Consider the following 16,471-nt stretch of genomic DNA (forward strand, 5'->3'; position numbering starts at 1 on the left):
AGTGAATAACCCTCATGATGACTTGCTGGAGTCTTTTTGCTAGTGTCCTATTTAAGGTTTTTGCATCTATGTTCATTAAGGAAATTGACCTGCCTGGCGTTGGGATGAGTACCATATTTGTGTTGTAAAATGAATTTGGTAGAACTCTTTCTTTGCTTATTCTGTCAAATAGTTTGTATAATATTGGGATTAGTTATTCTTTGGATGTTTGATATTGAATTCATTTGTGAATCCATCAGACCCTGGGAATTTTTTTTCTTAGGGAGTTCTTTGATGGCTTGTTCAATTTCTTTTTCTGATATGGGGTTGTTTAGGTAATTTATTTCTTCCTCTGTTAGTCTAGGCAATTTGTATTTTTGTAAGTATTCATCCATATCACCTAGATTGCCATATTTATTGCCATATAATTGGGCAAAATAGTTATTAATGATTGCCTTAATTTCTTCTTCATTAGAAGTGAGGTCTCCCTTTTCATTTTGGATATTGTCAATTTGCTTTTCTTCTTTCCTTTTTTAAATTAGACTGACCAGTACTTTGTCTATTTTATTTATTTTTCCAAAGTACCAGTTTCTAGTCTTATTTATTAAATCAATAGTTTTTTGACTTTCAATTTTATTAATTTCTCCTTTGATTTTTAGGATCTCTAATTTAGTCTTCATCTGAGGATTTTTAATTTGTTCACTTTCTAATTTTTTAATTTGCATGCCCAATTCATTGATCTCTGCCCTCCTTAATTTGTTAATATATGAACTCAAGGATATAATTTTCCCTCTGTGTACTGCTTTGGCTGCATCCAATAGGTTTTGAATGGATGTATCATTATTATCATTTTCTTCATTGAAGTTATTAATTGTTTCTATGATTTGTTCTTTAACTAACTGGTTTTGGAGAATCTTATTCTTTTATTTCCAATTCATTTTTTATTTACCTCTCCATGTTACCTTACTAAGTATTATTTTCATTGTATTGTGATCTGAGAAGGATGCATTTATTATTTCTGCTCTTTTGCACTTGTTTGGTATGTTTTTATGCCCTAATACATGGTCAATTTTTGTGAATGTTCCATGTGCTGCTGAAAAGAAGGTGTATTACTTTTTGTCCCTATTTATTTTTCTCCACATATCTATTAACTCTAATTTTTCTAAGATTTCGTTCACTTCTCTTACCTCTTTCTTTTTCATTTTTTTGATTTATCTAGTTCAGTTAGAGGAAGTTTCAGGTCTCCCACTAGTATAGTTTTTCTATCTATTTCATCCTTGAGCTCCACTATTTTCTCCTTATAAATTTGGATGCTATGCCATTTGGTGCATACATGTTGAGTATGTCAATAATTCTTAAATTGTTTCTTCTGGATCTATTTTCCAGGTCAGAAGTTTTTTCAATAAGATATATTTTTTTTCCATTTTCCATTCTTTTGATTTTGTTTCATTGTTTCTTGATATCTCATGAAGTCATTAGCTTCTACTTGCCCAATTCTAATTTTAAAAAACTGAATTTCTTGCATGGTCTTTTTATCTTCCTTTTTAATTTCATCCATTCTACTTTTCATTGAACTTTATATTCATTAGATATTTTTTCCCTCTTTTCCCAGTGGGTCAATTCTGTCTTTAAAGAAACTCTTTTCTTCATTGGACTTTTGTGTCTTTTTTTACAGCTGACCAATTTTGCTTTTTAAGCTGTTATTTCCTTTTAGCATTACTTTTATTTCTTTTTTCCATTTTCTTCCCAAATTTTTTTTACCTATCACTCCATCTTGACTTTGGTTTTTGACTCATGTTATGAGGAGCTTTTTAAAGATTGATTTGGTAGGATTGTCAGAGTGGTTTCAGCTTTTGCTGCTACTAATCCACCATCTTTGTTCTGCCCCTCCCAGAAAATAATGATTAAAATTGTATCTACATTATGATCTGGAAAAAATTAAATAAAAAATAAAAACCAAAGCCAAATAACATGGTAAGGACTTTAAATGCCAAATAGAGTATGTTTTAGCAGTAGATCAGATATAAAGTGATAAGAGCTTGCATTAAGATTATGTTAATGTCATTAAAGAGAAAGCCATATATAAAAGACATGTTACAAAGGTAGATAGATAGAACCTAGCAACAGATTAAATATGGGGATGGAGAGCAAGTGAGGAATTGAGGATGACACCAATGATGTGATCCTGGATGGTGATATCTTCATCAATAATAGAAAAATTCAGAATAAGGGAAGATTTGAGAGAAATGATGAAGTACCTTCCTAAGAAATCCTCCTATGGGTCTCTGTGATCCTAAATCCTAGTGATATCTATTATATAATGTCTTGTGAATATGTCAGATTTACTTTATTCTTTGTACTCTATGAAATCTTATATAGACACCTGAAGCCATATTTATTATTCCTGACCTTCCATGTTTCTTCCTCCTAATAATTATTCTGTGCTTCTCCACTCATTATTCTATTTCCTACTCCCCCCCCCAATAGCACCTAATAGCACCTAATAATAGCACTTTACACTATTGTATTATCTGACCTTTATTAATCTCAAATTTCAATTTAAATATGTCTTGTTAATATCAATGAATCTTTATCCAAACACATTCTTCTCATTTCACTGTCTGCTATCATGAACTGTGGGCCAGAAAACCAAATCTTATTCTTTATCATTTACATAGTGAGGACCTACTTTCTATAACTTCCCTGTCAAACTTCATATGCATCATCAATACTACTCTTACTTTTCTTGTTGCCTGGAATTGTCTCCAGATTACATCAGAGGTATCTAAGTATTATATGTAAGAAATTATTATCATAAATTAAATCCTCAAATTTTTAATTGAAAGCTTAAGATAGGAAGGTAAAAATTTAGAGAATTTTGGTTCAAATACCACCTGGATTGTGTCTTCCAAGTAACTCCTCCCTCAAATACAGAGGACTCCTGGTTGAGGTGAGGACAATGATTTATTAAGAGCAAAAGACCCTAGATATGCATATCAGGGACATCCATATTCTAAGTGCAATAGAACCCACAGCCTAATGGAGTCAAGGACAATTTAAACTTGAAAACCACAATTGGTGGTTTGGGGAGGAGTTGGGGATGGGGAATGGGCAGTCTCTTTCAGGAATAGGTAGAACACAGAAGTAGTATTTTTCAGGATGCTTTATAGCAATGGCCAAACATGAGGCTGTTTTAAATCTGCTTAAGGCCACTTCGGGTAGGGCACAAGATGGACAACTCAGCAAGGTCAGTCAGCGAACACCACGAAGGTGTTTGGGAGTGAGCAAGATTTCTGGCTCACTGAAGGCTCTTGATTGGCTCTTTTCTGCAAACAGTCTTACTCTGTGTCTCATGAATCTTTATAGTAAGATGGCACATGGAAAATAGACATATTAATTTTAGAAGTATTTCCACAGTTGCTTATAATTTGACACTGAGCAAGTTATTCAACTTTTGGTGGACCTTAGTTTCCTCATCTTTAAAATGAGGGATTTGGAATGGATGACCTCTGAAATTCCTTCCAGCTTTATATCTATGAACCTATGTTTTTATTAGTCTTAGAAGATTTTAGTTTACATTCTGCCTCTGCCACTTACTTGCTGTATAATCTTGGATCCAAACCCCTCTTTAAGCCATATTTTCTTCATTTGTAACATGGGAATAATAATACCTGCTTGATCTACTTCATAGGGTAAGCTTAAATGAGCTGTGAGGATTAAATGAGATAATGGCTTATAAAAGTGCTATGTAAACTATAAGGTATTCCATAAGGAGGAAGTATTACAGACTTATAAAAAGAGAGGATCTCAGGTTTGGAAATGAATTTCAGAGGTTTGACGGTCCAACTTTCTACCTTCAACATGAGAAATATAGTGCCATAGTCCTCCTTTATTAATAAATACAAGTGGGGGCAGCTGTGTGGCTCAGTGGATTGAAAACCAGGTCTAGAGATGGGAAGTTCTGGGTTCAAATATGACCTCAGATTCTTCCTAGCTGTGTGACCCTGAATAAGTCACTTAACCCCCATTGCCTTGCCCTTACCACTCTTCCATCTTGGCATAGATACTTATTATTGATTCTAAGATTGAAGCCAAGGGTTTAAAAAGCAAATAAATATATGTATTACTCCTTATCTGGTAACAGAGAAGTTTTTTCCCCAGAGAAGTAGACTGGAACCAATGGGTAGATTTAGGTTCACTTTAGGAAAAAATCTCTTAAATTATAATGATGGTCAAAATTGGAATAGGCTTTAAGGGAAGGCAGTGAATTCCTCTTTTCTGGAGGTCTTCAAGTGGTGGCCAGATGACTACTTGTAAGGAATGTTGTAGAAGAGATTTCCATTCAATTATATGTTGGACTAGATGAAGTGCAATGAAATGAGTTCTGGAGTGCTTCAGTTCTAATCCCAGCTCTGTTATTTACCATCTGAATAAGCTTGGACAAGTTCACTTGACTTATCTGAGTCTTGCTAGGATTCAGTCATTATTTAGTTATGTCCAACTATGTTTCCCCATTGAGTTTGTCCATGGGGATTTCTTGGTGAAGATATTAGAGTTTATGAATGGTTCATCATCTGTACTCCTTATCAATGATGTCAGAGACCCTTCTACCTTTCCTTTTCTAGTGTGTCCCCATTTTATAGATGAGAAATTGTGGCAAATAGGGGTTAAGTGATTTGCCCAAGAACATAGCAAATAAATGTGCGAGGCCAGATTTGAGCTTAGATTTTTCCGACTGCCAGTGTAGTCCACTGCACTACTTCACTTTGCCCCTACATGGGCCTTAGTTTTTCTGTTTGTAAAATGAAGGGAGTGGGCAGGATTAGTTGACTTTAAGATCTCTTCAGCTCTAGGTGTACAATCATAGGATTCTATGACCTCTGAACTTCCCTTTAACTCTTAAGGGATTTAACTCTAATTCAGGAAAAAATACTATTGATCTACGTGTGATTTTGCAAGTAAGTAACATCTTACTTTCAGTCAAGATGGCGGCTTAGAGAAAACTAAAGTTCAGATCTCCTGAAACCCTTCCTTACCGATCTCAAACCGAATGCTCCTAGAGCACCGAAATTCAAAACGATCAACAGCATAGACCCCGGGAGTTCTCCTCCTGGACCTGGACCTGGATCAAAAGGTATGGCCCCCCCCTTTCAGAACCCGAGACCACTCGGACCTAAGGGGTAGGCAGAAGGAAGGTCCTAGGACCCCATCCCCCCCAACCCAGAGCACCGAGTCCGAGTCCCAGGCAGCAGAGGCAACCTCAGAGCCCCATGGCCTGCTATTCTGAAGGCCACATCCTGAAAACAACCTAACCCAGTCGAGAGGGCATCCAGACAGCAGGGAAACAGAGAGGGACGAGGCAGCTCGTAACCCCCTGGGAGGAGCCCTTGGAGCTCCGGGAAGCCGCAGCCCCTCCCCCTCAGAGATCAGGGTCCTCCGGAACAACAGCAACCCTCAGGACTGGCAAAAGGGCCTCGGGAGCTGGCTATTCTGAAGACCACATCCTGAAAACAACCTGACTCAGTCCAGGGGGCACCCAGACAGCAGGGAAACAGAGAGACGGGGAGCTTGTAACCCCCTGGCTGGATCCCTCCATCCGAGTCTCAGGTCCCTGCCTCAGGGCACACTCAATTCAACCCAGGGAAAGCTAATCTTTTTATCAGGAGCCCTCTCCCAGAGCTCCGGGAAGCCGTGGCCCCTCCCCCTCAGAGAGCAGGGTCTTCGGAAACAACAGTAACCCTAAGGGCTGGCTAAAGGACCCCAGGGCCAGCTATTCTGAAGGCCGCACCCTGAAAACAACCTGACCCAGTCGTGGGGGCACCCAGACAGCAGGGAAACAGAGCGAGACGGGGGAGCTCGTAACCCCCTGGCTGGATCCTTCCATCAGAATCTCAGTTCAACCCAGGGAAAGCTAATCTTCTTATCAGGAGCCCTCGCCCTGAGCCCAGGGAAGCTGCGCCCCGCCCCCTCAGAGAGCAGGGTCTTCAGAAACAACAGTAACCCTCAGCGCTGGCAAAAGGACCCCAGGGCCGGCTATTCTGAAGGCCACTTCCTGAAAACAACCTGACCCAGTCGAGAGGGCACCCAGATAGCAGGGAAACAGATAGCAGGGAAACAGAGAGATGGGGGGAGCTTATAACCCCCTGGATGGATCCTTCCATCATAGTCTCAGGTCCCTGCCTCAGGGCATACTCAATTCAACCCAGGGACACACCAGCAATTCCTGGCTTCCCAGGGAAGACAGAACAACAACTTCATAGAAAGGACAATCTGCCTGGGACTAAAACCTCTGAACACCAGACAGAGATAAGAAAAGCTAATCCTCCCCACTCAGATAGAGATGGCAAACTACACTGAAGCACAAAAGCTCCCAAATTCCAAAAAAAAAACCAAGAAGAATGGGGAAACTTTTTATACATTTTATGGAGCAAAAATACAAAACACGGAAGAGACAGAAGAGGAAACACAAGCAAATGCTCCAAAACCTTCCAAAGGAAATGAAAACTCTCCACAAACCCATGAAGAATTTGAATCAGAAATGATCAAAAAGATGGAAGCCTTCTGGGAGGAAAAGTGGGAAATAATGCAAAAGAAATTCACACATCTACAAAACCAGTTTGACCAAACTGAAAAGGCCTGAAAACCAGGCCTTAAAACAAGAACTAATAAAGCAAAACCAAAAGACCAAGAAATTAGAAGAGAACATAAAATATCTCACTGACAGGGTGACAGATTTGGAACATAGAGGGAGAAGAGATAATTTAAGAATAATTGGACTTCCAGAAAAGCCAGAAATAAACAGCAAACTCGACATTGTAATACAAGATATAATTAAAGAAAATTGCCCAGAGATTCTAGAACAAGGGGGCAATACAGCCACTGACAGAGCTCACAGAACACCTTCTACACTAAACCCCCAAAAGACAACTCCCAGGAATGTAATTGCCAAATTCCAAAGCTCTCAAACAAAAGAAAAAATCCTACAAGAAGCCAGAAAAAGACAATTTAGATATAAAGGAATGCCAATCAGGGTCACCCAAGACCTTGCAAGTTCCACTCTGAATGATCATAAGGCATGGAACATGATCTTCAGAAAAGCAAGAGAGCTGGGTCTTAAACCAAGAATCAGCTATCCAGCAAAACTGACTATATACTTCCAAGGGAAAGTATTGGCATTCAACAAAATAGAAGATTTCCAAGTTTTTGCAAAGAAAAGACCAGAGCTCTGTGGAAAGTTCGATATTGAAAATCAAAGAGCATGGAATACCTGAAAAGGTAAATATGAAGGAAAGGGAAAAGGAGAAAAATGTTATCTTCTTCTTTTACTCAAACTCTCTTCTATAAGGACTACATTTATATCAATCTATGTATACTAACATGTGGGGAAAATGTAATGTGTAAATAGGGGGAAAAGAAAGACCAAATAGAATAATCTTTCTCACACAAAGATTCACACGGGAAGGGGAGGGGAAGAAAACTCTTATAAGAAGGAGAGGAAGAGAGTTTTTACTTAAACCTTACTCTCAGGGAAATCAACTCTGAGAGGGAAGAACATCCAGATCCATTGGGATTTTGAATTCTATCTTACCCAATAATGGTAGGGAGAAGGGAAAACCAATGGGGGGGAGGGGGAGAGGGGAAAAAAAGGGGAGGGAAAGAGAGGGGGGAGGGGGAAACAAAAGAGGAAGGACTAAAAAGGGAAACATATCAAGGGAGGGGACAAGGGGGACTGATTCAAAGTAAATCACTGGACTAAAAGGTAGAGCCGAAGAAAAAAAGGTTAGAATTAGGGAAGGTTATGAAAATGCCAGGGAGTCCACAAATGACAGTCATAACTTTGAACATGAATGGATTGAACTCACCCATAAAACGTAGACAAATAGCAGAATGGATTAGAATCCAAAACCCTACCATATGTTGTCTTCAAGAAACACACATGAGGCGGGTTGACACCCACAAGGTCAGAATTAAAGGATGCAGTAAGACCTTCTGGGCCTCAAGTGACAGAAAGAAGACAGGAGTGGTAATCATGATATCTGATAAAGCCAAAGCAAAAATAGACCTGATCAAAAGGGATAGGGAAGGTAATTATATTTTGTTAAAAGGGACTTTAGATAATGAGGAAATATCACTAATCAACATATATGCACCAAATAATATAGCACCCAAATTTCTAATGGAGAAACTAGGAGAATTGAAGGAAGAAATAGACAGTAATACCATATTAGTGGGATACTTAAACCAACCATTATCAAATTTAGATAAATCAAATCAAAAAATAAATAAGAAAGAGGTAAAAGAAGTGAATGAAATCTTAGAAAAATTAGAATTAATAGACATATGGAGAAAAATAAATAGGGATAAAAAGGAATACACCTTCTCAGCACCACATGGCACATTCACAAAAATTGACCATACATTAGGTCACAGAAACATAGCACACAAATGTAGAAAAGCAGAAATAATAAATGCAGCCTTCTCAGATCACAAGGCAATAAAAATAATGATCAGTAAAGGTACATGGAAAACCAAATCAAAAACTAACTGGAAATTAAACAATATAATACTCCAAAATCGTTTAGTTAGAGAAGAAATCATAGAAACAATTAATAATTTCATTGAGGAAAATGACAATGGCGAGACATCCTTTCAAACCTTTTGGGATGCAGCCAAAGTGGTAATCAGGTAAATTCATATCCCTGAGTGCATATATTAACAAACTAGGGAGAGCAGAGATCAATCAATTGGAAATGCAAATAAAAAAACTTGAAAGCAATCAAATTAAAACCCCCCAGCAGAAAACTAAACTAGAAATCCTAAAAATTAAGGGAGAAATTAATAAAATTGAATGTGATACAACTATTGATTTAATAAATAAGACTAGAAGCTGGTACTTTGAAAAAACAAACAAAATAGAGAAAGTACTGGCCAATCTAATTAAAAAAAGGAAGGAAGAAAAGCAAATTAACAGCATCAATGATGAAAAGGGGGACAGCACCTCCGATGAAGAGGAAATTAAGGCAATCATTAAAAATTACTTTGTCCAATTATATGGCAATAAATACACCAATTTAGGTGACATGGATGAATATATACAAAAAATACAAACTGCCTAGACTAACAGAAGAAGAAATAGAATTCTTAAATAATCCCATATCAGAAAATGAAATCCAACAAGCCATCAAAGAACTTCCTAAGAAAAATCCCCAGGGCCTGATGGATTCACCAGTGAATTCTATCAAACATTCAGAGAACAGTTAATCCCAATACTATACAAACTATTTGATATAATAAGCAAAGAGGGAATTCTACCAAACTCCTTTTATGACACAAACATGGTACTGATTCCAAAACCAGGCAGGTCAAAAACAGAGTAAGAAAACTATAGACCAATCTCCCTAATGAATATAGATGCAAAAATCTTAAATAGGATACTAGCAAAAAGACTCCAGCAAGTGATCAGAAGGGTCATCCACCATGATCAAGTAGGATTTATACCAGGGATGCAGGGCTGGTTCAATATTAGGAAAACCATCCACATAATTGACCACATCAACAAGCAAACCAACAAGAACCACATGATTATCTCAATAGAGGCAGAAAAAGCCTTTGATAAAATACAACACCCATTCCTATTAAAAACACTAGAAAGCATAGGAATAGAAGGGTCGTTCCTAAAAATAATAAACAGTATATATCTAAAACCATCAGCTAATATCATCTGCAATGGGGATAAACTAGATGCATTCCCAATAAGATCAGGAGTGAAACAAGGATGCCCATTATCACCTCTATTATTTGACATTGTACTAGAAACACTAGCAGTAGCAATTAGAGAAGAAAAAGAAATTGAAGGCATTAAAATAGGCAAGGAGGAGACCAAGTTATCACTCTTTGCAGATGACATGATGGTCTACTTAAAGAATCCTAGAGATTCAACCAAAAAGCTAATTGAAATAATCAACAACTTTAGCAAAGTTGCAGGATACAGAATAAACCCACATAAGTCATCAGCATTTCTATATATCTTCAACACAGCTCAGAAGCAAAAACTAGAAAGAGAAATCCCATTCAAAATCACCTTAGACAAAATAGAATACCTAGGAATCTATCTCCCGAGACAAACACAGGAACTATATGAACACAACTACAAAACACTCTCCACACAACTAAAACTAGACTTGAGCAATTGGAAAAACATTAACTGCTCATGGATAGGATGAGCCAATATAATAAAAATGAACATCCTACCCAAACTTATTTATCTATTTAGTGCCATATCCATTGAACTCCCAAAATATTTCTTTACTGATTTAGAAAAAAACATAACAAAGTTCATTTGGAATAACAAAAGATCAAGGATATCCAGTGAAATAATGAAAAAAAAAACACATATGATGGGGGCCTTGCAGTCCCAGACCTTAAACTATATTACAAAGCAGCAGTTATCAAAACAATTTGGTACTGGCTAAGAGACAGAAAGGAAGATCAGTGGAATAGACTGGGGGTAAGCGACCTCAGCAAGACAGTATACGATAAACCCAAAGATCCCAGCTTTGGGTACAAAAATCCACTATTCGATAAAAACTGCTGGGAAAATTGGAAGACAGTGTGGGAGAGATTAGGAATAGAGCAACACCTGACACCCTACACCAAGATAAATTCAAAATGGGTGAATGACTTAAACATAAAGAAGGAAACCATAAGTAAATTGGGTAAACACAGAGTAGTATACATGTCAGACCTTTGGGAGGGCAAAGACTTTAAAACCAAGCAAGACATAGAAAGAATCACAAAAAGTAAAATAAATAATTTTGACTACATCAAATTAAAAAGCTTTTGTACAAACAAAACCAATGTATCTAAAATCAGAAGGGAAATAACAAATTGGGAAAAAATCTTCATAGAAAGCTCTGACAAAGGTTTAATTACCCAAATTTATAAAGAGCTAAATCAATTGTACAAAAAATCAAGCCATTCTCCAATTGATAAATGGGCAAGGGACATCAATAGGCAGTTCTCAGATAAAGAAATCAAAACCATTAATAAGCACATGAAGAAGTGTTCTAAATCTCTTATAATCAGAGAGATGCAAATCAAAACAACTCTGAGGTATCACCTTACACCTAGCAGAGTGGCTAACATGATAGCAAAGGAAAGTAATAAATGCTGGAGGGGATGTGGCAAAGTAGGGACATTAATTCATTGCTGATGGAGTTGTGAACTGATCCAACCATTCTGGAGGGCAATTTGGAACTATGCCCAAAGGGCGACAAAAGAATGTCTACCCTTTGATCCAGCCATAGCACTGCTGGGTCTGTACCCCAAAGAGATAATGGACAAAAAGACTCGTACAAGAATATTCATAGCTGCGCTCTTTGTGGTGGCCAAAAATTGGAAAAAGAGGGAATGCCCATCAATTGGGGAATGGCTGAACAAATTGTGGTATATGTTGGTGATGGAATACTATTGTGCTAAAAGGAATAATAAAGTGGAGGAATTCCATGGAGACTGGAACAACCTCCAGGAAGTGATTCAGAGCGAGAGGAGCAGAACCAGGAGAACATTGTACACAGAGACTGATACACTGTGGTAAAATCGAATGTAATGGACTTCTCCATTAGGGGCAGTGTAATGTCCCTGAACAATCTGCAGGGATCTAGGAGAAAAAACACTATTCATAAGCAGAAGACAAACTGTGGGAGTAGAAACACCGAGGAAAAGCAACTGCCTGACTACAGCAGTTGAGGGGACATGACAGAGGAGAGACTCTAAATGAAACTCTAATGCAAATATTAACAACATGGCAATGGGTTCGAATCAAGAACACATGTGATACCCAGTGGAATCACGCGTCGGCTATGGGGGGTGTGAGGGGAGGAAAAGAAAATGATCTTTGTCTTTAACGGATAATGCTTGGAAATGATCAAATAAAATATTATAAAATTTAAAAAAACGTAAGTAACATCTCTTTATGACAAAGTGCAATGGGTTCTGTAATCACTCTAGGGTAGCTGGAGACTTTGGCTCACATGGATGGAATTCTATAGTTTACTCTCTTCCCAGGTTATTTGTAAAGTAGCAAGGGAGATCCTATGAAATAATTGGAGGAGGGGGTAATTTGGAATCTTGGACTCCCTTTTGCACCTTCTTTATGGTGTCATGATGTCATGAAGGATTTGTCTCCAAAATAATTTTCTGTTAGTAAATTATTCAGATAACAGATATGAATAGTTCACTATCTGTACTCCTGAAGGGATTTCATATCAGTGATGCCAGAGACCCATCTACCTACTAGATTAAGACTATTTTTTATCTGGCCTGTATATCCATGGAAGAAAGATATCCCTTTAATCTTACCCCTCTTCTTATATTTTAATGTGTCTAATAGCTGTTACTGGAGTTTCTTGCATGTGACCTTAAAAAAATCAACCACATTTTTTGGCAACTACTTAACGGATTAAGATAGGCATTCATAGAAGATCTTGAAATATTAATCATATTAGCTATATTTTTAATAATGTAAGTAAATTATTTATTCACTCCCAGATTGCTCAAAATACTATTCCAGTTAGCCTCACTTATTTTAGTGGTCAACATAGACATTTGTATTCTCCAATTGTTTTCTCAAAAATGATTATTCTATGATTTAGTTTTCAAAGAATTCCAAGGATGAAGATTTTAAGAAAATTATTCATATTCAAAATACAAATAGTCTGTTTCTTCTCACTTTAGTATCTTTATTCCTCCTCATCCTCTCATCCCTACCTCCAATGCCTTTCTTCCACTAACCTTGAGCCATTGTAGAAAAATTGCTTCTTGCACTTTGTTGTAGTCCTCATAGCCTTTCCATTAAGACTGGTCTCATGACAAGGAAATACTGCAATGCAGAGGGGCAAAGTATGAGTTGTAATGTTTTGCATTTCTTTCTCAACAAGGTAACCTGTGTCGCTGTACTGGATACCGGCCAATTGTAGAAAGTGGGAAAAGTTTCAGTACTGTAAGTATGGAAAAACTATAGATGTGACTTCAACATCCTCCAAATTCAATAATATCACACCAACCACATTAAGTGGAAAACTATTGTTTCCTATAGAAAATCCAGTTTTAGCAGAGTCTTTTACTGCCCCTATCTTCCTATCAATGATTAAGTTGTTTTTGTTTTTGTTTTTGTTTTAGTTTTTGCCCTGAAAAAGGCAAAAAAAAAATGGATCCTCTTTGGTTTGTTTTGTTTGAAGGGAATGTTAAGTAACAAATTACCACAGAATGGATCAGACTCCATTCTTTATAATGAACTTTGTTGTCAGGAAAAGCTGGAGAATTCATTTTGTCATGTTGTCATATGAATAGTACATACAATTCAGACACACAATAAAAATTTCCATTGAGTTGAACATTTAAGTTGTTTTTTCTACATGTGATCATTTCAGTGACTGTGGTGGATATTTATAGAATCTAAATATCAGAAAGAAAAGAGAAATCAGGGGCAGCTGGGTAGCTCAGTAGATTGAGAACCAGACCTAGTGATGGGAGGTCCTAGGTTCAAATCTGGCCTCAGCCACTTCCCAGCTGTGTGACCCTGGGCAAGTCACTTGACCCCCATTGCCTAGCCCTTACCACTCTTCTGCCTTGAAGCCAATACACAGTATTGACTCCAAGATGGAAGGTAAGGGTTTAAAAAAAAAAGAAAAGAGGAAAAGAGAAATCATTTAAATAGCTCATCTCCTGGTGTAACTGGCTTTTACAACTAGCCTTCTCATTCTCAGAGGAAACTTCATTCTCCGGGCCCTAAGTAATCACTTTCCCATTTAAACACACTGATAAATGCTTATAAATTCTGCTTGTTATTAAAATAAGAGGAAAAGAGACTTTTTCTAGTCTATTCTTGTAACATTATTTACCTTCTTTCATTGAGGTGACACCCTAAATAGATGAATCGTAGAGCTATTGTAAACCTTACTATCACTATACTCAAAGTTTCTAAGTCCCAATGCAAGACTGTCATTTTGGACCATGTATCCACTCAAGCTTCTATAAGCTGTATTAGTAGTTCTTGGGTTTTTAAAAAAGAGCCAGTAGACTGGTGAGTTTAGAACTGGAAGGGGTCTTAGGACAAAGATCCAAAGTGATGAGTGGATGTGGAGAAGTCTCATCTTTTTCTGTGGAGGGAGGGGTTACCAATATATAAATGGGAGTGTTTTTTAGTTGGAAGATCCTCTGGTGCTCTTCAAATCCAGCCACAAAAGTCCTGTTTATAGTTGGGGTACTGACATAAATAATTGGTAGTGGTCAACTTCTAGCTCTAGAGTTCTGTTATGTTTACTTATTTAGGAGACATCTTGCTGTCAAATGAAAGGATCAGGAAAATGTTGCTTGGATCAAGAAGAAAATGAATCTGAGAATAAAAATGATGTAAGTAATTTTTTCCATTTTCCTCCATCCTTTTCATTTTAAATCATTTGCAATATGTGGGTAGTACTTGTCTCTTACCATGAGTTGGACTAAAACACCTGGGCTTGGAACAGGATGAAGAAGAAAGAAGATAATGCTATGAAAACAGTTGCCTATCTTCCAGTCTCCGTTTATCACCTCATTAACTCTCAAGTCCCATTCTTTGAAGAATAGTAGTACAGCGATCCCTCACCTATTGCAGGAGTTACATTCCAGAGCCCCTCAGGATAGGTGAAAAGTCACAAAGTAGCAGTGTTACATTTATTTTATTATTCTTTGATGGTAAGCATCTTCCTCCGGCACTTATGTTCACTGTCAGAAGCCTTAGAAGGCACAGAACATTGGGTGGCATAGGACTTGAAATAAATTCAAACTTTTACAAAAACTTCACAAAGACACACCACCACAGAGCATCACTATGTGCAGTGATCAAATATCAAAGCAAAGTGGACAAGGAGAGATGCTAAATGTATGGGTACAGCCCAGAGAGCAAGCAGACCGATGCTACAATCACTGAGCTGATCAGCGCCCAGGATACGGAACACAGTGCTGTGGTTGGTCACTTTTCATTCCATCAGCCAATAGGGTGTGTGTACAATCTCATTCTCTCTCTCTCTCTCTCTCTCTCTCTCTCTCTCTCTCTCTCTCTCTCTCTCTCTCACACACACACACACACACACACACACACACACACACTCTCTCTCTGTCTCTCGTTCTCTTTCTGTCTTTCTCTTTCTCCCCTCCTCTCTTTCCCTCCACACATGTGTATATATGAATCTGTATATAACTATACAACTTCACTGTCTTGTCAACCATACATGGAATTCAATGTCTGCTAATGTGATCTTAATTAAGGCATAATTGAAGAAGCATTTATTAAGCTCCAGTTATGTACCAGATACTGTGCTAAGTATCTTACAAATATTAATAGATCCTTACACATTTGTTGAATGAATCTTCTCTCAGAATTCCTAGTTTCCTTTGGAGTGTAGCTCAAGTGTTACCATCTACAGGAGGTCTTTCTAGATCTACTCAGCTCCCAATGCCTTATCCCCAAATCACTTATATTTATTTTGTGTATACCTATATATGTAGTGTCTCCTCTGACTAGATTCTAAGTTACTTGAGGGAAAGTGATGTTTTCCTTTTTGTTTTTATATCCCCAGGACCTGGCACATAGAAGGCACTTAGTAAATTCTTTTTGATTGACAATGAAGTGTTGCTATTTGTGGATGAATTAGATTTTTGTTTTTTAGGTCTGTACCAAACTGTACAAAGAAGAAGAATTTTTGCCCTTGGACCCGACCCAAGAACTTATATTTCCACCTGAACTCATGGTATATTGTTTTCCTTGATTTCTCTCCCTCCCCCTCCCCTCTCCTTCCTTCCTAATTTATATTTTAAGGTACAGATAAAATAATTTTTGAGAATTTTTTCCTGAAAATTTAAGATTTGGATTTTCTCCATCCCTCCCTTCTCCTACTCCCTCTCTGGGTGGTATATAGTCTGATATAGGTTAAACCAATACTTTCATGCAATACATATTTCCATATTGATCATGTTATGATAAAAGACAAATATCACAGATACAATAAAAATCTCATGAAGGAAATAAAGTGGAAGATGTCATGCTTTTATCTCTAATCAAACCTCAATACTTCCTTTTTTGACTGTGGATAGCTTTTTTGGCCCTTTGAGCCTGGTTCCATATTGCTTTTCCAGAATGGTTGTATCAGTTACAGTTCCACCAAAAGTGTGTTAGTGTCCCAATTTTCACATGTTCCCTCCAACATTTATCATTTTCTTTTTTGATCATGTGACCCAAACTGATAGACATGAGCTGGTATCTCAGGGTTGCTTTAATTTTAATTTCTCAGTTGATTTCTGCTTTTAAGTAGCACTATCCCATCTTCTGTGTAAAAACAGAAGCTCCTGAATTAATTCCTACCATTCCTTGTCTGGAGTGATTTTTCATTGGCCCAATCCTGGGGAACCCACAAGGGCAAAGGAGGGGGACTACTTTCTTGTTTTGCCTTTGTAT

General features: G+C 37.5%; 1 protein-coding gene across 3 annotated transcripts in view; it reads left to right on the plus strand.

The window, feature by feature from the left end:
• Window positions 1–16,471, plus strand: part of LOC107648868 (aldehyde oxidase 3-like) — a 159,603-nt gene that overhangs the window by 20,509 nt on the left and 122,623 nt on the right. For all 3 annotated transcript variants that reach the window (XM_056794171.1, XM_007494930.3, XM_056794172.1), the window contains exons 6-8: window positions 12,918–12,979; window positions 14,311–14,391; window positions 15,687–15,767. In XM_056794171.1, coding sequence (XP_056650149.1) covers window positions 12,918–12,979; window positions 14,311–14,391; window positions 15,687–15,767 — 224 coding nt within the window. The remainder of the gene's footprint in view (window positions 1–12,917; window positions 12,980–14,310; window positions 14,392–15,686; window positions 15,768–16,471) is intronic.

The sequence above is a fragment of the Monodelphis domestica genome, chromosome 4 (assembly GCF_027887165.1).
Source record: "Monodelphis domestica isolate mMonDom1 chromosome 4, mMonDom1.pri, whole genome shotgun sequence".
NCBI lineage: Eukaryota > Metazoa > Chordata > Mammalia > Didelphimorphia > Didelphidae > Monodelphis > Monodelphis domestica.